Here is a 19,595-nt window from a genome sequence, read left to right as displayed (position 1 = left end):
CTCTGTTTCTGTGATTTCTCCTCCTCCCTTCTTCCATTCTAACTCCCCTCTTACTCCTTCCCTTCTTCTCACCTGCCCATCACCTCCCTGTGGTGCTCCTCACCCTTCCCTTTCTCCCAAGGCCCACTCTCCTCTCCTGTCAGATACCTTCCACGCCCACCCTTTACCTTTTCCACCTGCCAGCTTCTTGCTTCATCCCCCTTCCCCCTGGCCAGAGCTCACCTAACACCTGCCAGCTTGTACTCCGTCCCCTCTCCCACCTTCTTATTCTGTCTTCAGCCCCACTGCCTTCCAGTCCTCTTGAAGGCTCTCAACCCAGAATGTCAACTATATATTCCTCGGCACAGAAGCTGCCCGACCCACTGGGTTCCTTCTGCTATTTTGCCCTGGATTTGCAGCATCTGCAGAACCTCGTGACTCCGTATAACTCAATGGAATTCAGGGACCTCTCCATATTCCTCAAAAAATGTTGTTACTGTCCTTGCTTCCACCAACTGCTCCTGGTGTGAAAATTGTGTTGCTCAGATCCCCTGTAGCTCTCCCTCTCAGCATTTGCTCTCTGATTTCGGACTCCCCTATCATCGGAAGCAGGCTCTGTGTCCCTTTTCTACAATTTTCTACACTTCCCTCACTCCAGCATACCCTGATAAGTCAAGACCTTTGCTGCCCCCATCATCCTTGTGAACCTTTCCTGTGCTCTCTCCATTTTAAATCCTTCCTTCCTGTCGCTGGGTGACCAGAACCACACACTATACCCCTAAGGATGGCCCAAACAACGTGATGTTGCAACACTTGTACTAAATGCCTCAACCGATGAAGGGAAATGTGCCAAATGCCTTCCTCCCCTTCCTATCTACCAATGTTCTCATTTCCTTGTATACCAAAGCATCTTTGTCCAACAACACTCCCCAGTACATCCTGCACCAGTGGAACTTGCCAAATGCCTTCACGTTTGCCTGAGTTGCATTCCATCTGCCACCTCCTTGCCCGCTTCCCCAGTTGATCACTACCCAGTTTTTGACGGCAGAAACCTTCACTTTCCGAAATGCAGTACTGTGCTGCAGTCGCCGGCTCGTATATAAAGCCCGGGAGCCTAACAGCGGAGAGCGAGCTTGTAAATCTGGTGGGAGCGAAGGGTGTTGGGAATGGCAAGGCTGGAGCATTGTGGCAGGGGTGTGGGACAGGTGGCAGAGAAGGAATGCCAGGCACGGTGGTGGGGGCTGGCGCTAATACAGAGATGCCCAACCCTGAGCCACCAGGAAAGGTCATGACCATTGGTTGTTTGATCACTACAGAATGTCTCCCTGGTGCCTCCCGCTCACTCCCCCTCTCCTAACCATGATTCACACAAAGTGCTGGAGGAACTCAGCAGGCTGGGCAGCATCTGTGGGAAAGGGTAAACAGTCGGCATTTTGGGCTGGGACCCTTCATCTGGCCTGCGGAGTTCCTCCAGCACTTTGTGTGTGCTACCACGATTCCCTGTCTCCTTCCCAAGCTCAGTCCACAACAGAGACCCATATCGGAATCAGGTTCATCATCACTCACATACGTCATGAAATTTGTTTTTTTTTTACAGCAGCAGTACTGTGCAATACACAAGATTACTACAGTATTGTGCAATACATAAGATTACTACAGTGCTGTGCAAAAATCTTAGGTACCTAGCTGTATATATGCACCTAAGATTCGTGCACAGTACTGTACCATCAATGTTGGAGTCATCTGCAAACTTACTAATCACGCCACCCATGTTCTCATTAATAGCTATGGGCAAGCAACAGGGGACCCAGAGCAGATCCCCACAGCACAGCACTGACCTCAGGCCTCTCAATTCTGAAAAGCAACCTTCCACACCGCTCTCCGACCCTTTCCTCTCAGCCAGTTCCGCACTCAGTTTGCTAACTCACTCTGGATCCCCTAACCTTCTGGGCCAGCCTGTCGCGTGGAACCTTCTCAAAGGCTTTGCCGAGTACAGGGAGAACAAGCCCCGTCAATCCTCTCAGCCACTACCTCACACGTCTCAGACTGGATGCATACCTTCCCACGCACAAAGCACTGCTGACTATCCCCAGTCGGTCCTTACCTTTCCAAATGCAAAAAAAAAAATCCTGGAATCTGTCCCAGGAACTTTCCCACCACTGCCATATCCCTCACCGGCCTGGAATTCCCGGGTTTAGCCTTGCAGTCCTTCTTGACCGACTGCACAATGTTAGTCATCCTCTGGACTTCCAGAATGTCTCACATGGCTCAGGAAGTATAAAAGTCTCTGCCAAGACTGTCGGAATCTCCTCGCTTGCTTCCTGGAAGATCCCGGGACGCACCTGGCTGGGCTTCAGGGATTTCTCCTTTAAGGCCTCCAACATCTCCTCCTCTGTATCGCAGATTTGCTCCTGAATGTCCAGGAACTCACTACTTCCACGTCCTGTCCTTGTAAATACAGATGAGGAGTCCACATGAACAATCTCGCCCGCTCTGCCACCGCTCTCTCGTCCTTCATTCTAACAGGAACCTGTTGGCCCTGAGCTCCTCCCATCTCACTTTACAAAGCCTTCGCTTTATTTACTTATTGAGATGCCAGTGCACAACCCTTAAAGCCGCACTGCTGGGCAACCCCCAATTTACTAGCCTAATCGTGTTGCAATTTACTAATTAGCCTACCAGCCAGGACATCTGTGGACTGTGGGAGGAATCCCACATGGTATCAGGGATAACTTACGAACTCTGTACAGGCAGCGGGGGATAACTCAAGGATACCTTTTTGCATTCTAATCGACTCCCTCACTCACCAAAATTCCTAGTCAAAACTAGCTTTCGCTCCCCAATTTCCACCAACGTGGACTAGTCCTAAGATTTCCCATACCAGCTTTGAAAGTGAGAGAATTCCGATGACTAGTCCCAAAGTACTCTCCCATCATTTCCCAGCCGTTACCGCGAGTCCGGCTTCATTTCCCAGCAGTGCAGCTCCTTCTCCAGAAGGGTTTCTACATAGTGCTTCAGAAAACTTCCCAAAACAAACTCCACCCCTTAGCACGATGGCAGTCCCAGTTAATTCTAGGAAAATCAAAATGACCTACTGTTACAAGTATATTATTCCTATGCCTACCTATCTCCTTACCTGTTTCCTCATCTAGTTCCCCCCAGCTATAGGTGGAGGGGAAAGCAGAATCACTACAATCCTATGGAAACGATCACCAGCTTTGTATTTCTAAGCTCTACCTGCACAGATTCAGCAGATAACAAACAAGAGAAAATCTGCAGATTCTAGAAATCCGAGCAACACAAACAAAATGCTGGAGGAGCTCAGCAGGCCAGGCAGCATCTATGGGACAGTGTGCAGTCAACGTTTCGGGCTGAAACCTTTTGGCAGGACTGGAGAAATATAGATGAGGAGTCAGAGTTAGCAGGTGGGGAGGGGAGGGAGAAACACACTGTGATACGTGAAACTGAGATGGGGAGGGGTGAAGTAAAGAGCTGGGGGGTCGATCGATGAAAGAAGTAGAGGACTGGAAAGGGAAAATCTGATAGGAGAGAACAGAAGGCCATAGAAGAAAGAAAAGGGGGAGGAGCTCCAGAGGGTGGCGATGGGCTGGTAAGGGGATGAGGAGAGAGGGGCAGGGGGAGGAGCTCCAGAGGGTGGAGATGGGCTGGTAAGGGGGTGAGGAGAGAGAGGGGAAGGGGGAGGAGCACCAGAGGGTGGAGATGGGCTGGTAAGGGGGTGAGGAGAGAGGGGGGAAGGGGGAGGAGCTCCAGAGGGTGGAGATGGGCTGGTAAGGGGGTGAGGAGAGAAAGGGGAAAGGGGGAGGAGCTCCAGAGGGTGGAGATGGGCTGGTAAGGGGATGAGGAGAGAGGGGAAGGGGGAGGAGCTCCAGAGGGTGGAGATGGGCTGGTAAGGGGGTGAGGGGAGAGGGGAAGGGGGAGGAGCTCCAGAGGGTGGAGATGGGCTGGTAAGGGGGTGAGGAGAGAGGGGAAGGGGGAGGAGCTCCAGAGGGTGGAGATGGGCTGGTAAGGGGATGAGGAGAGAGGGGAAGGGGGAGGAGCTCCAGAGGGTGGAGATGGGCTGGTAAGGGGGTGAGGAGAGAGGGGGGAAGGGGGAGGAGCTCCAGAGGGTGGCGATGGGCTGGTAAGGGGGTGAGGAGAGAGGGGAAGGGGGAGGAGCTCCAGAGGGTGGAGATGGGCTGGTAAGGGGGTGAGGAGAGAGGGGAAGGGGGAGGAGCTCCAGAGGGTGGAGTTGGGCTGGTAAGGGGGTGAGGAGAGAGGGGGGAAGGGGGAGGAGCTCCAGAGGGTGGAGATGGGCTGGTAAGGGGGTGAGGAGAGAGGGAGGGGGAGGAGCTCCAGAGGGTGGAGATGGGCTGGTAAGGGGGTGAGGAGAGAGGGGGGGAAAGGGGGAGGAGCTCCAGAGGGTGGAGATGGGCTGGTAAGGGGATGAGGAGAGAGGGGGGAAAGGGGGAGGAGCTCCAGAGGGTGGAGATGGGCTGGTAAGGGGGTGAGGAGAGAGGGGGGAAGGGGGAGGAGCTCCAGAGGGTGGAGATGGGCTGGTAAGGGGGTGAGGAGAGAGGGGGGAAGGGGGAGGAGCTCCAGAGGGTGGAGATGGGCTGGTAAGGGGGTGAGGAGAGAGGGGGGAAAGGGGGAGGAGCTCCAGAGGGTGGAGATGGGCTGGTAAGGGGGTGAGGAGAGAGAGGGGAAAGGGGGAGGAGCTCCAGAGGGTGGAGATGGGCTGGTAAGGGGGTGAGGAGAGAGGGGAAGGGGGAGGAGCTCCAGAGGGTGGAGATGGGCTGGTAAGGGGATGAGGAGAGAGGGGAAGGGGGAGGAGCTCCAGAGGGTGGAGATGGGCTGGTAAGGGGGTGAGGAGAGAGGGGGGAAGGGGGAGGAGCTCCAGAGGGTGATGGGCTGGTAAGGGGGTGAGGAGGGAGGGGGGAAGGGGGAGGAGCTCCAGAGGGTGGAGATGGGCTGGTAAGGGGGTGAGGAGAGAGGGGAAGGGGGAGGAGCTCCAGAGGGTGGAGATGGGCTGGTAAGGGGGTGAGGAGAGAGGGGGGAAGGGGGAGGAGCTCCAGAGGGTGGAGATGGGCTGGTAAGGGGGTGAGGAGAGAGGGAGGGGGAGGAGCTCCAGAGGGTGGAGATGGGCTGGTAAGGGGGTGAGGAGAGAGGGGGGAAAGGGGTAGGAGCTCCAGAGGGTGGAGATGGGCTGGTAAGGGGGTGAGGAGAGAGGGGAAGGGGGAGGAGCTCCAGAGGGTGGAGATGGGCTGGTAAGGGGGTGAGGAGAGAGGGGGGAAGGGGGAGGAGCTCCAGAGGGTGGAGATGGGCTGGTAAGGGGGTGAGGAGATTGGGGAAGGGGGGAGTAGCTCCAGAGGGTGGAGATGGGCTGGTAAGGGGATGAGGAGAGAGGGGAAGGGGGAGGAGCTCCAGAGGGTGGAGATGGGCTGGTAAGGGGATGAGGAGAGAGGGGGGAAGGGGGAGGAGCTCCAGAGGGTGGAGATGGGCTGGTAAGGGGATGAGGAGAGAGAGGGGAAAGGGGGAGGAGCTCCAGAGGGTGGAGATGGGCTGGTAAGGGGGTGAGGAGAGAGGGGGGAAAGGGGGAGGAGCTCCAGAGGGTGGAGATGGGCTGGTAAGGGGGTGAGGAGAGAGGGGGGAAGGGGTAGGAGCTCCAGAGGGTGGAGATGGGCTGGTAAGGGGGTGAGGAGAGAGGGGAAGGGGGGAGGAGCTCCAGAGGGTGGAGATGGGCTGGTAAGGGGGTGAGGAGAGAGGGGGGAAGGGGTAGGAGCTCCAGAGGGTGGAGATGGGCTGGTAAGGGGGTGAGGAGAGAGGGGAAGGGGGAGGAGCTCCAGAGGGTGGAGATGGGCTGGTAAGGGGGTGAGGAGAGAGGTGGGAAGGGGTAGGAGCTCCAGAGGGTGGAGATGGGCTGGTAAAGGGGTGAGGAGAGAGGGGAAGGGGGAGGAGCTCCAGAGGGTGGAGATGGGCTGGTAAGGGGGTGAGGAGAGAGGGGGAAAGGGGGAGGAGCTCCAGAGGGTGGCGATGGGCTGGTAAGGGGGTGAGGAGAGAGGGGAAGGGGGAGGAGCTCCAGAGGGTGGAGATGGGCTGGTAAGGGGGTGAGGAGAGAGGGGAAGGGGGAGGAGCTCCAGAGGGTGGAGATGGGCTGGTAAGGGGGTGAGGAGAGAGGGGGGAAGGGGGAGGAGCTCCAGAGGGTGGAGATGGGCTGGTAAGGGGGTGAGGAGAGAGGGAGGGGGAGGAGCTCCAGAGGGTGGAGATGGGCTGGTAAGGGGGTGAGGAGAGAGGGGGGGAAAGGGGGAGGAGCTCCAGAGGGTGGAGATGGGCTGGTAAGGGGATGAGGAGAGAGGGGGGAAAGGGGGAGGAGCTCCAGAGGGTGGAGATGGGCTGGTAAGGGGGTGAGGAGAGAGGGGAAGGGGGAGGAGCTCCAGAGGGTGGAGATGGGCTGGTAAGGGGGTGAGGAGAGAGGGGGGAAGGGGGAGGAGCTCCAGAGGGTGGAGATGGGCTGGTAAGGGGGTGAGGAGATTGGGGAAGGGGGGAGTAGCTCCAGAGGGTGGAGATGGGCTGGTAAGGGGATGAGGAGAGAGGGGAAGGGGGAGGAGCTCCAGAGGGTGGAGATGGGCTGGTAAGGGGATGAGGAGAGAGGAGGGAAGGGGTAGGAGCTCCAGAGGGTGGAGATGGGCTGGTAAGGGGGTGAGGAGAGAGGGGGGAAGGGGTAGGAGCTCCAGAGGGTGGAGATGGGCTGGTAAGGGGGGTGAGGAGAGAGGGGAAGGGGGAGGAGCTCCAGAGGGTGGAGATGGGCTGGTAAGGGGGTGAGGAGAGAGGGGGGAAGGGGTAGGAGCTCCAGAGGGTGGAGATGGGCTGGTAAAGGGGTGAGGAGAGAGGGGAAGGGGGAGGAGCTCCAGAGGGTGGAGATGGGCTGGTAAGGGGGTGAGGAGAGAGGGGGGAAAGGGGGAGGAGCTCCAGAGGGTGGAGATGGGCTGGTAAGGGGGTGAGGAGAGAGAGGGGAAAGGGGGAGGAGCTCCAGAGGGTGGAGATGGGCTGGTAAGGGGGTGAGGAGAGAGGGGAAGGGGGAGGAGCTCCAGAGGGTGGAGATGGGCTGGTAAGGGGATGAGGAGAGAGGGGAAGGGGGAGGAGCTCCAGAGGGTGGAGATGGGCTGGTAAGGGGGTGAGGAGAGAGGGGGGAAGGGGGAGGAGCTCCAGAGGGTGATGGGCTGGTAAGGGGGTGAGGAGGGAGGGGGGAAGGGGGAGGAGCTCCAGAGGGTGGAGATGGGCTGGTAAGGGGGTGAGGAGAGAGGGGGGAAGGGGGAGGAGCTCCAGAGGGTGGAGATGGGCTGGTAAGGGGGTGAGGAGAGAGGGAGGGGGAGGAGCTCCAGAGGGTGGAGATGGGCTGGTAAGGGGGTGAGGAGAGAGGGGGGAAAGGGGTAGGAGCTCCAGAGGGTGGAGATGGGCTGGTAAGGGGGTGAGGAGAGAGGGGAAGGGGGGAGGAGCTCCAGAGGGTGGAGATGGGCTGGTAAGGGGGTGAGGAGAGAGAGGGAAGGGGGAGGAGCTCCAGAGGGTGGAGATGGGCTGGTAAGGGGGTGAGGAGATTGGGGAAGGGGGGAGTAGCTCCAGAGGGTGGAGATGGGCTGGTAAGGGGATGAGGAGAGAGGGGAACGGGGAGGAGCTCCACAGGGTGGAGATGGGCTGGTAAGGGGATGAGGAGAGAGGGGGGAAGGGGGAGGAGCTCCAGAGGGTGGAGATGGGCTGGTAAGGGGATGAGGAGAGAGAGGGGAAAGGGGGAGGAGCTCCAGAGGGTGGAGATGGGCTGGTAAGGGGGTGAGGAGAGAGGGGGGAAAGGGGGAGGAGCTCCAGAGGGTGGAGATGGGCTGGTAAGGGGGTGAGGAGAGAGGGGGGAAGGGGTAGGAGCTCCAGAGGGTGGAGATGGGCTGGTAAGGGGGTGAGGAGAGAGGGGAAGGGGGGAGGAGCTCCAGAGGGTGGAGATGGGCTGGTAAGGGGGTGAGGAGAGAGGGGGGAAGGGGTAGGAGCTCCAGAGGGTGGAGATGGGCTGGTAAGGGGGTGAGGAGAGAGGGGAAGGGGGAGGAGCTCCAGAGGGTGGAGATGGGCTGGTAAGGGGGTGAGGAGAGAGGGGGGAAGGGGTAGGAGCTCCAGAGGGTGGAGATGGGCTGGTAAAGGGGTGAGGAGAGAGGGGAAGGGGGAGGAGCTCCAGAGGGTGGAGATGGGCTGGTAAGGGGGTGAGGAGAGAGGGGGGAAAGGGGGAGGAGCTCCAGAGGGTGGAGATGGGCTGGTAAGGGGGTGAGGAGAGAGAGGGGAAAGGGGGAGGAGCTCCAGAGGGTGGAGATGGGCTGGTAAGGGGGTGAGGAGAGAGGGGAAGGGGGAGGAGCTCCAGAGGGTGGAGATGGGCTGGTAAGGGGATGAGGAGAGAGGGGAAGGGGGAGGAGCTCCAGAGGGTGGAGATGGGCTGGTAAGGGGGTGAGGAGAGAGGGGGGAAGGGGGAGGAGCTCCAGAGGGTGGAGATGGGCTGGTAAGGGGGTGAGGAGAGAGGGAGGGGGAGGAGCTCCAGAGGGTGGAGATGGGCTGGTAAGGGGGGTGAGGAGAGAGGGGGGAAAGGGGTAGGAGCTCCAGAGGGTGGAGATGGGCTGGTAAGGGGATGAGGAGAGAGGGGGGAAAGGGGGAGGAGCTCCAGAGGGTGGAGATGGGCTGGTAAGGGGGGTGAGGAGAGAGGGGAAGGGGGAGGAGCTCCAGAGGGTGGAGATGGGCTGGTAAGGGGGTGAGGAGAGAGGGGGGAAGGGGGAGGAGCTCCAGAGGGTGGAGATGGGCTGGTAAGGGGATGAGGAGAGAGGGGGGAAGGGGGAGGAGCTCCAGAGGGTGGAGATGGGCTGGTAAGGGGGTGAGGAGAGTGGGGGGAAAGGGGGAGGAGCTCCAGAGGGTGGAGATGGGCTGGTAAGGGGGTGAGGAGAGAGGGGGGAAGGGGTAGGAGCTCCAGAGGGTGGAGATGGGCTGGTAAGGGGGTGAGGAGAGAGGGGAAGGGGGGAGTAGCTCCAGAGGGTGGAGATGGGCTGGTAAGGGGGTGAGGAGAGAGGGGGAAGGGGTAGGAGCTCCAGAGGGTGGAGATGGGCTGGTAAGGGGGTGAGGAGAGAGGGGGGAAGGGGTAGGAGCTCCAGAGGGTGGAGATGGGCTGGTAAGGGGGTGAGGAGAGAGGGGAAGGGGGGAGTAGCTCCAGAGGGTGGAGATGGGCTGGTAAGGGGGTGAGGAGAGAGGGGGGAAGGGGTAGGAGCTCCAGAGGGTGGAGATGGGCTGGTAAAGGGGTGAGGAGAGAGGGGAAGGGGGAGGAGCTCCAGAGGGTGGAGATGGGCTGGTAAGGGGGTGAGGAGAGAGGGGGGAAGGGGGAGGAGCTCCAGAGGGTGGAGATGGGCTGGTAAGGGGGTGAGGAGAGAGGGGAAGGGGGAGGAGCTCCAGAGGGTGGAGATGGGCTGGTAAGGGGGTGAGGAGAGAGGGGGGAAAGGGGGAGGAGCTCCAGAGGGTGGAGATGGGCTGGTAAGGGGGTGAGGAGAGAGAGGGGAAAGGGGGAGGAGCTCCAGAGGGTGGAGATGGGCTGGTAAGGGGGTGAGGAGAGAGGGGAAGGGGGAGGAGCTCCAGAGGGTGGAGATGGGCTGGTAAGGGGATGAGGAGAGAGGGGAAGGGGGAGGAGCTCCAGAGGGTGGAGATGGGCTGGTAAGGGGGTGAGGAGAGAGGGGGGAAGGGGGAGGAGCTCCAGAGGGTGGAGATGGGCTGGTAAGGGGGTGAGGAGAGAGGGGAAGGGGGGAGTAGCTCAGAGGGTGGAGATGGGCTGGTAAGGGGGTGAGGAGAGAGGGGGGAAGGGGTAGGAGCTCCAGAGGGTGGAGATGGGCTGGTAAGGGGGTGAGGAGAGAGGGGGGAAGGGGTAGGAGCTCCAGAGGGTGGAGATGGGCTGGTAAAGGGGTGAGGAGAGAGGGGAAGGGGGAGGAGCTCCAGAGGGTGGAGATGGGCTGGTAAGGGGGTGAGGAGAGAGGGGGGAAGGGGGAGGAGCTCCAGAGGGTGGAGATGGGCTGGTAAGGGGGTGAGGAGAGAGGGGAAGGGGGAGGAGCTCCAGAGGGTGGAGATGGGCTGGTAAGGGGGTGAGGAGAGAGGGGGGAAAGGGGGAGGAGCTCCAGAGGGTGGAGATGGGCTGGTAAGGGGGTGAGGAGAGAGAGGGGAAAGGGGGAGGAGCTCCAGAGGGTGGAGATGGGCTGGTAAGGGGGTGAGGAGAGAGGGGAAGGGGGAGGAGCTCCAGAGGGTGGAGATGGGCTGGTAAGGGGATGAGGAGAGAGGGGAAGGGGGAGGAGCTCCAGAGGGTGGAGATGGGCTGGTAAGGGGGTGAGGAGAGAGGGGGGAAGGGGGAGGAGCTCCAGAGGGTGATGGGCTGGTAAGGGGGTGAGGAGGGAGGGGGGAAGGGGGAGGAGCTCCAGAGGGTGGAGATGGGCTGGTAAGGGGGTGAGGAGAGAGGGGAAGGGGGAGGAGCTCCAGAGGGTGGAGATGGGCTGGTAAGGGGGTGAGGAGAGAGGGGGGAAGGGGGAGGAGCTCCAGAGGGTGGAGATGGGCTGGTAAGGGGGTGAGGAGAGAGGGAGGGGGAGGAGCTCCAGAGGGTGGAGATGGGCTGGTAAGGGGGTGAGGAGAGAGGGGGGAAAGGGGTAGGAGCTCCAGAGGGTGGAGATGGGCTGGTAAGGGGATGAGGAGAGAGGGGGGAAAGGGGGAGGAGCTCCAGAGGGTGGAGATGGGCTGGTAAGGGGGTGAGGAGAGAGGGGAAGGGGGAGGAGCTCCAGAGGGTGGAGATGGGCTGGTAAGGGGGTGAGGAGAGAGGGGGGAAGGGGGAGGAGCTCCAGAGGGTGGAGATGGGCTGGTAAGGGGGTGAGGAGATTGGGGAAGGGGGGAGTAGCTCCAGAGGGTGGAGATGGGCTGGTAAGGGGATGAGGAGAGAGGGGAAGGGGGAGGAGCTCCAGAGGGTGGAGATGGGCTGGTAAGGGGATGAGGAGAGAGGGGGGAAGGGGGAGGAGCTCCAGAGGGTGGAGATGGGCTGGTAAGGGGATGAGGAGAGAGAGGGGAAAGGGGGAGGAGCTCCAGAGGGTGGAGATGGGCTGGTAAGGGGGTGAGGAGAGAGGGGGGAAGGGGTAGGAGCTCCAGAGGGTGGAGATGGGCTGGTAAGGGGGTGAGGAGAGAGGGGAAGGGGGAGGAGCTCCAGAGGGTGGAGATGGGCTGGTAAGGGGGTGAGGAGAGAGGGGAAGGGGGAGGAGCTCCAGAGGGTGGAGATGGGCTGGTAAGGGGATGAGGAGAGAGGGGAAGGGGGAGGAGCTCCAGAGGGTGGAGATGGGCTGGTAAGGGGGTGAGGAGAGAGGGGGGAAGGGGGAGGAGCTCCAGAGGGTGGCGATGGGCTGGTAAGGGGGTGAGGAGAGAGGGGAAGGGGGAGGAGCTCCAGAGGGTGGAGATGGGCTGGTAAGGGGGTGAGGAGAGAGGGGAAGGGGGAGGAGCTCCAGAGGGTGGAGATGGGCTGGTAAGGGGGTGAGGAGAGAGGGGGGAAGGGGGAGCAGCTCCAGAGGGTGGAGATGGGCTGGTAAGGGGGTGAGGAGAGAGGGAGGAGGAGGAGCTCCAGAGGGTGGAGATGGGCTGGTAAGGGGGTGAGGAGAGAGGGGGGGAAAGGGGGAGGAGCTCCAGAGGGTGGAGATGGGCTGGTAAGGGGATGAGGAGAGAGGGGGGAAAGGGGGAGTAGCTCCAGAGGGTGGAGATGGGCTGGTAAGGGGGTGAGGAGAGAGGGGAAGGGGGAGGAGCTCCAGAGGGTGGAGATGGGCTGGTAAGGGGGTGAGGAGAGAGGGGGGAAGGGGGAGGAGCACCAGAGGGTGGAGATGGGCTGGTAAGGGGGTGAGGAGATTGGGGAAGGGGGGAGTAGCTCCAGAGGGTGGAGATGGGCTGGTAAGGGGATGAGGAGAGAGGGGAAGGGGGAGGAGCTCCAGAGGGTGGAGATGGGCTGGTAAGGGGATGAGGAGAGAGGGGGGAAGGGGGAGGAGCTCCAGAGGGTGGAGATGGGCTGGTAAGGGGGTGAGGAGAGAGGGGGGAAGGGGTAGGAGCTCCAGAGGGTGGAGATGGGCTGGTAAGGGGGTGAGGAGAGAGGGGAAGGGGGAGGAGCTCCAGAGGGTGGAGATGGGCTGGTAAGGGGGTGAGGAGAGAGGGGGGAAGGGGTAGGAGCTCCAGAGGGTGGAGATGGGCTGGTAAAGGGGTGAGGAGAGAGGGGAAGGGGGAGGAGCTCCAGAGGGTGGAGATGGGCTGGTAAGGGGGTGAGGAGAGAGGGGGGAAAGGGGGAGGAGCTCCAGAGGGTGGAGATGGGCTGGTAAGGGGGTGAGGAGAGAGAGGGGAAAGGGGGAGGAGCTCCAGAGGGTGGAGATGGGCTGGTAAGGGGGTGAGGAGAGAGGGGAAGGGGGAGGAGCTCCAGAGGGTGGAGATGGGCTGGTAAGGGGATGAGGAGAGAGGGGAAGGGGGAGGAGCTCCAGAGGTTGGAGATGGGCTGGTAAGGGGGTGAGGAGAGAGGGGGGAAGGGGGAGGAGCTCCAGAGGGTGATGGGCTGGTAAGGGGGTGAGGAGGGAGGGGGGAAGGGGGAGGAGCTCCAGAGGGTGGAGATGGGCTGGTAAGGGGGTGAGGAGAGAGGGGAAGGGGGAGGAGCTCCAGAGGGTGGAGATGGGCTGGTAAGGGGGTGAGGAGAGAGGGGGGAAGGTGGAGGAGCTCCAGAGGGTGGAGATGGGCTGGTAAGGGGGTGAGGAGAGAGGGAGGGGGAGGAGCTCCAGAGGGTGGAGATGGGCTGGTAAGGGGGTGAGGAGAGAGGGGGGAAAGGGGGAGGAGCTCCAGAGGGTGGAGATGGGCTGGTAAGGGGATGAGGAGAGAGGGGGGAAAGGGGGAGGAGCTCCAGAGGGTGGAGATGGGCTGGTAAGGGGGTGAGGAGAGAGGGGAAGGGGGAGGAGCTCCAGAGGGTGGAGATGGGCTGGTAAGGGGGTGAGGAGAGAGGGGGGAAGGGGGAGGAGCTCCAGAGGGTGGAGATGGGCTGGTAAGGGGGTGAGGAGATTGGGGAAGGGGGGAGTAGCTCCAGAGGGTGGAGATGGGCTGGTAAGGGGATGAGGAGAGAGGGGAAGGGGGAGGAGCTCCAGAGGGTGGAGATGGGCTGGTAAGGGGATGAGGAGAGAGGAGGGAAGGGGGAGGAGCTCCAGAGGGTGGAGATGGGCTGGTAAGGGGATGAGGAGAGAGAGGGGAAAGGGGGAGGAGCTCCAGAGGGTGGAGATGGGCTGGTAAGTGGGTGAGGAGAGAGGGGGGAAGGGGTAGGAGCTCCAGAGGGTGGAGATGGGCTGGTAAGGGGGTGAGGAGAGAGGGGAAGGGGGAGGAGCTCCAGAGGGTGGAGATGGGCTGGTAAGGGGGTGAGGAGAGAGGGGGGAAGGGGTAGGAGCTCCAGAGGGTGGAGATGGGCTGGTAAAGGGGTGTGGAGAGAGGGGAAGGGGGAGGAGCTCCAGAGGGTGGAGATGGGCTGGTAGGGGGGTGAGGAGAGAGGGGGGAAAGGGGGAGGAGCTCCAGAGGGTGGAGATGGGCTGGTAAGGGGGTGAGGAGAGAGGGGAAGGGGGAGGAGCTCCAGAGGGTTTTGATGGGCTGATAAGGGGGTGAGGAGAGAGGGGGGAAGGGGGAGGAGCTCCAGAGGGGGAGATGGGCTGGTAAGGGGGTGAGGAGAGGGGGGGGAAAGGGGGAGGAGCTCCAGAGGGTGGCGATGGGCTGGTAAGGGGGTGAGGAGAGAGGGGAAGGGGGAGGAGCTCCAGAGGGTGGAGATGGGCTGGTAAGGGGGTGAGGAGAGAGGGGAAGGGGGAGGAGCTCCAGAGGGTGGAGATGGGCTGGTAAGGGGGTGAGGAGAGAGGGGGGAAGGGGGAGGAGCTCCAGAGGGTGGAGATGGGCTGGTAAGGGGGTGAGGAGAGAGGGAGGGGGAGGAGCTCCAGAGGGTGGAGATGGGCTGGTAAGGGGGTGAGGAGAGAGGGGGGGAAAGGGGGAGGAGCTCCAGAGGGTGGAGATGGGCTGGTAAGGGGATGAGGAGAGAGGGGGGAAAGGGGGAGGAGCTCCAGAGGGTGGAGATGGGCTGGTAAGGGGGTGAGGAGAGAGGGGAAGGGGGAGGAGCTCCAGAGGGTGGAGATGGGCTGGTAAGGGGGTGAGGAGAGAGGGGGGAAGGGGGAGGAGCTCCAGAGGGTGGAGATGGGCTGGTAAGGGGGTGAGGAGATTGGGGAAGGGGGGAGTAGCTCCAGAGGGTGGAGATGGGCTGGTAAGGGGATGAGGAGAGAGGGGAAGGGGGAGGAGCTCCAGAGGGTGGAGATGGGCTGGTAAGGGGATGAGGAGAGAGGAGGGAAGGGGTAGGAGCTCCAGAGGGTGGAGATGGGCTGGTAAGGGGGTGAGGAGAGAGGGGGGAAGGGGTAGGAGCTCCAGAGGGTGGAGATGGGCTGGTAAGGGGGTGAGGAGAGAGGGGAAGGGGGAGGAGCTCCAGAGGGTGGAGATGGGCTGGTAAGGGGGTGAGGAGAGAGGGGGGAAGGGGTAGGAGCTCCAGAGGGTGGAGATGGGCTGGTAAAGGGGTGAGGAGAGAGGGGAAGGGGGATGAGCTCCAGAGGGTGGAGATGGGCTGGTAAGGGGGTGAGGAGAGAGGGGGGAAAGGGGGAGGAGCTCCAGAGGGTGGAGATGGGCTGGTAAGGGGGTGAGGAGAGAGAGGGGAAAGGGGGAGGAGCTCCAGAGGGTGGAGATGGGCTGGTAAGGGGGTGAGGAGAGAGGGGAAGGGGGAGGAGCTCCAGAGGGTGGAGATGGGCTGGTAAGGGGATGAGGAGAGAGGGGAAGGGGGAGGAGCTCCAGAGGGTGGAGATGGGCTGGTAAGGGGGTGAGGAGAGAGGGGGGAAGGGGGAGGAGCTCCAGAGGGTGATGGGCTGGTAAGGGGGTGAGGAGGGAGGGGGGAAGGGGGAGGAGCTCCAGAGGGTGGAGATGGGCTGGTAAGGGGGTGAGGAGAGAGGGGAAGGGGGAGGAGCTCCAGAGGGTGGAGATGGGCTGGTAAGGGGGTGAGGAGAGAGGGGGGAAGGGGGAGGAGCTCCAGAGGGTGGAGATGGGCTGGTAAGGGGGTGAGGAGAGAGGGAGGGGGAGGAGCACCAGAGGGTGGAGATGGGCTGGTAAGGGGGTGAGGAGAGAGGGGGGAAAGGGGTAGGAGCTCCAGAGGGTGGAGATGGGCTGGTAAGGGGGTGAGGAGAGAGGGGAAGGGGGAGGAGCTCCAGAGGGTGGAGATGGGCTGGTAAGGGGGTGAGGAGAGAGAGGGAAGGGGGAGGAGCTCCAGAGGGTGGAGATGGGCTGGTAAGGGGGTGAGGAGATTGGGGAAGGGGGGAGTAGCTCCAGAGGGTGGAGATGGGCTGGTAAGGGGATGAGGAGAGAGGGGAACGGGGAGGAGCTCCACAGGGTGGAGATGGGCTGGTAAGGGGATGAGGAGAGAGGGGGGAAGGGGGAGGAGCTCCAGAGGGTGGAGATGGGCTGGTAAGGGGATGAGGAGAGAGAGGGGAAAGGGGGAGGAGCTCCAGAGGGTGGAGATGGGCTGGTAAGGGGGTGAGGAGAGAGGGGGGAAAGGGGGAGGAGCTCCAGAGGGTGGAGATGGGCTGGTAAGGGGGTGAGGAGAGAGGGGGGAAGGGGTAGGAGCTCCAGAGGGTGGAGATGGGCTGGTAAGGGGGTGAGGAGAGAGGGGAAGGGGGGAGGAGCTCCAGAGGGTGGAGATGGGCTGGTAAGGGGGTGAGGAGAGAGGGGGGAAGGGGTAGGAGCTCCAGAGGGTGGAGATGGGCTGGTAAGGGGGTGAGGAGAGAGGGGAAGGGGGAGGAGCTCCAGAGGGTGGAGATGGGCTGGTAAGGGGGTGAGGAGAGAGGGGGGAAGGGGTAGGAGCTCCAGAGGGTGGAGATGGGCTGGTAAAGGGGTGAGGAGAGAGGGGAAGGGGGAGGAGCTCCAGAGGGTGGAGATGGGCTGGTAAGGGGGTGAGGAGAGAGGGGGGAAAGGGGGAGGAGCTCCAGAGGGTGGAGATGGGCTGGTAAGGGGGTGAGGAGAGAGAGGGGAAAGGGGGAGGAGCTCCAGAGGGTGGAGATGGGCTGGTAAGGGGGTGAGGAGAGAGGGGAAGGGGGAGGAGCTCCAGAGGGTGGAGATGGGCTGGTAAGGGGATGAGGAGAGAGGGGAAGGGGGAGGAGCTCCAGAGGGTGGAGATGGGCTGGTAAGGGGGTGAGGAGAGAGGGGGGAAGGGGGAGGAGCTCCAGAGGGTGGAGATGGGCTGGTAAGGGGGTGAGGAGAGAGGTAGGGGGAGGAGCTCCAGAGGGTGGAGATGGGCTAGTAAGGGGGTGAGGAGAGAGGGGGGAAAGGGGTAGGAGCTCCAGAGGGTGGAGATGGGCTGGTAAGGGGATGAGGAGAGAGGGGGGAAAGGGGGAGGAGCTCCAGAGGGTGGAGATGGGCTGGTAAGGGGGTGAGGAGAGAGGGGAAGGGGGAGGAGCTCCAGAGGGTGGAGATGGGCTGGTAAGGGGGTGAGGAGAGAGGGGGGAAGTGGGAGGAGCTCCAGAGGGTGGAGATGGGCTGGTAAGGGGATGAGGAGAGAGGGGGGAAGGGGGAGGAGCTCCAGAGGGTGGAGATGGGCTGGTAAGGGGGTGAGGAGAGTGGGGGGAAAGGGGGAGGAGCTCCAGAGGGTGGAGATGGGCTGGTAAGGGGGTGAGGAGAGAGGGGGGAAGGGGTAGGAGCTCCAGAGGGTGGAGATGGGCTGGTAAGGGGGTGAGGAGAGAGGGGAAGGGGGGAGTAGCTCCAGAGGGTGGAGATGGGCTGGTAAGGGGGTGAGGAGAGAGGGGGGAAGGGGTAGGAGCTCCAGAGGGTGGAGATGGGCTGGTAAGGGGGTGAGGAGAGAGGGGGGAAGGGGTAGGAGCTCCAGAGGGTGGAGATGGGCTGGTAAGGGGGTGAGGAGAGAGGGGAAGGGGGGAGTAGCTCCAGAGGGTGGAGATGGGCTGGTAAGGGGGTGAGGAGAGAGGGGGGAAGGGGTAGGAGCTCCAGAGGGTGGAGATGGGCTGGTAAAGGGGTGAGGAGAGAGGGGAAGGGGGAGGAGCTCCAGAGGGTGGAGATGGGCTGGTAAGGGGGTGAGGAGAGAGGGGGGAAGGGGGAGGAGCTCCAGAGGGTGGAGATGGGCTGGTAAGGGGGTGAGGAGAGAGGGGAAGGGGGAGGAGCTCCAGAGGGTGGAGATGGGCTGGTAAGGGGGTGAGGAGAGAGGGGGGAAAGGGGGAGGAGCTCCAGAGGGTGGAGATGGGCTGGTAAGGGGGTGAGGAGAGAGAGGGGAAAGGGGGAGGAGCTCCAGAGGGTGGAGATGGGCTGGTAAGGGGGTGAGGAGAGAGGGGAAGGGGGAGGAGCTCCAGAGGGTGGAGATGGGCTGGTAAGGGGATGAGGAGAGAGGGGAAGGGGGAGGAGCTCCAGAGGGTGGAGATGGGCTGGTAAGGGGGTGAGGAGAGAGGGGGGAAGGGGGAGGAGCTCCAGAGGGTGGAGATGGGCTGGTAAGGGGGTGAGGAGAGAGGGGAAGGGGGGAGTTGCTCCAGAGGGTGGAGATGGGCTGGTAAGGGGGTGAGGAGAGAGGGAGGAAGGGGTAGGAGCTCCAGAGGGTGGAGATGGGCTGGTAAGGGGGTGAGGAGAGAGGGGGGAAGGGGTAGGAGCTCCAGAGGGTGGAGATGGGCTGGTAAAGGGGTGAGGAGAGAGGGGAAGGGGGAGGAGCTCCAGAGGGTGGAGATGGGCTGGTAAGGGGGTGAGGAGAGAGGGGGGAAGGGGGAGGAGCTCCAGAGGGTGGAGATGGGCTGGTAAGGGGGTGAGGAGAGAGGGGAAGGGGGAGGAGCTCCAGAGGGTGGAGATGGGCTGGTAAGGGGGTGAGGAGAGAGGGGGGAAAGGGGGAGGAGCTCCAGAGGGTGGAGATGGGCTGGTAAGGGGGTGAGGAGAGAGAGGGGAAAGGGGGAGGAGCTCCAGAGGGTGGAGATGGGCTGGTAAGGGGGTGAGGAGAGAGGGGAAGGGGGAGGAGCTCCAGAGGGTGGAGATGGGCTGGTAAGGGGATGAGGAGAGAGGGGAAGGGGGAGGAGCTCCAGAGGGTGGAGATGGGCTGGTAAGGGGGTGAGGAGAGAGGGGGGAAGGGGGAGGAGCTCCAGAGGGTGATGGGCTGGTAAGGGGGTGAGGAGGGAGGGGGGAAGGGGGAGGAGCTCCAGAGGGTGGAGATGGGCTGGTAAGGGGGTGAGGAGAGAGGGGAAGGGGGAGGAGCTCCAGAGGGTGGAGATGGGCTGGTAAGGGGGTGAGGAGAGAGGGGGGAAGGGGGAGGAGCTCCAGAGGGTGGAGATGGGCTGGTAAGGGGGTGAGGAGAGAGGGAGGGGGAGGAGCTCCAGAGGGTGGAGATGGGCTGGTAAGGGGGTGAGGAGAGAGGGGGGAAAGGGGTAGGAGCTCCAGAGGGTGGAGATGGGCTGGTAAGGGGATGAGGAGAGAGGGGGGAAAGGGGGAGGAGCTCCAGAGGGTGGAGATGGGCTGGTAAGGGGGTGAGGAGAGAGGGGGGAAGGGGGAGGAGCTCCAGAGGGTGGAGATGGGCTGGTAAGGGGGTGAGGAGATTGGGGAAGGGGGGAGTAGCTCCAGAGGGTGGAGATGGGCTGGTAAGGGGATGAGGAGAGAGGGGAAGGGGGAGGAGCTCCAGAGGGTGGAGATGGGCTGGTAAGGGGATGAGGAGAGAGGGGGGAAGGGGGAGGAGCTCCAGAGGGTGGAGATGGGCTGGTAAGGGGATGAGGAGAGAGAGGGGAAAGGGGGAGGAGCTCCAGAGGGTGGAGATGGGCTGGTAAGGGGGTGAGGAGAGAGGGGGGAAGGGGTAGGAGCTCCAGAGGGTGGAGATGGGCTGGTAAGGGGGTGAGGAGAGAGGGGAAGGGGGAGGAGCTCCAGAGGGTGGAGATGGGCTGGTAAGGGGGTGAGGAGAGAGGGGAAGGGGGAGGAGCTCCAGAGGGTGGAGATGGGCTGGTAAGGGGATGAGGAGAGAGGGGAAGGGGGAGGAGCTCCAGAGGGTGGAGATGGGCTGGTAAGGGGGTGAGGAGAGAGGGGGGAAGGGGGAGGAGCTCCAGAGGGTGGCGATGGGCTGGTAAGGGGGTGAGGAGAGAGGGGAAGGGGTAGGAGCTCCAGAGGGTGGAGATGGGCTGGTAAGGGGGTGAGGAGAGAGGGGAAGGGGGAGGAGCTCCAGAGGGTGGAGATGGGCTGGTAAGGGGGTGAGGAGAGAGGGGGGAAGGGGGAGCAGCTCCAGAGGGTGGAGATGGGCTGGTAAGGGGGTGAGGAGAGAGGGAGGAGGAGGAGCTCCAGAGGGTGGAGATGGGCTGGTAAGGGGGTGAGGAGAGAGGGGGGGAAAGGGGGAGGAGCTCCAGAGGGTGGAGATGGGCTGGTAAGGGGATGAGGAGAGAGGGGGGAAAGGGGGAGTAGCTCCAGAGGGTGGAGATGGGCTGGTAAGGGGGTGAGGAGAGAGGGGAAGGGGGAGGAGCTCCAGAGGGTGGAGATGGGCTGGTAAGGGGGTG

At 62.3% G+C, this 19,595-nt stretch overlaps 1 protein-coding gene across 17 annotated transcripts in view; it reads right to left on the bottom strand.

Moving 5' to 3' along the window:
* LOC132381630 (gastrula zinc finger protein XlCGF17.1-like) overlaps window positions 1-19,595 on the bottom strand; it is a 36,610-nt gene that overhangs the window by 7,515 nt on the left and 9,500 nt on the right. For 4 of the 17 annotated variants that reach the window (XM_059951182.1, XM_059951183.1, XM_059951179.1 and 1 more), the window contains exon 3: window positions 2,322-2,422. The exons of 6 other annotated variants lie outside the window; for them this stretch is intronic. In XM_059951182.1, coding sequence (XP_059807165.1) covers window positions 2,322-2,422 — 101 coding nt within the window. Of the gene's footprint in view, window positions 1-2,083; window positions 2,428-19,595 lie in introns of all 17 variants that reach the window. 7 more of the 17 variants (XM_059951185.1, XM_059951184.1, XM_059951186.1 and 4 more) reach the window with 5 other exon arrangements.

The sequence above is a fragment of the Hypanus sabinus genome, chromosome 26 (genome assembly GCF_030144855.1).
Source record: "Hypanus sabinus isolate sHypSab1 chromosome 26, sHypSab1.hap1, whole genome shotgun sequence".
NCBI lineage: Eukaryota > Metazoa > Chordata > Chondrichthyes > Myliobatiformes > Dasyatidae > Hypanus > Hypanus sabinus.
Note: the sequence above shows the minus strand (reverse complement) of the source record. Positions and strands in the feature narration are given on the sequence as shown.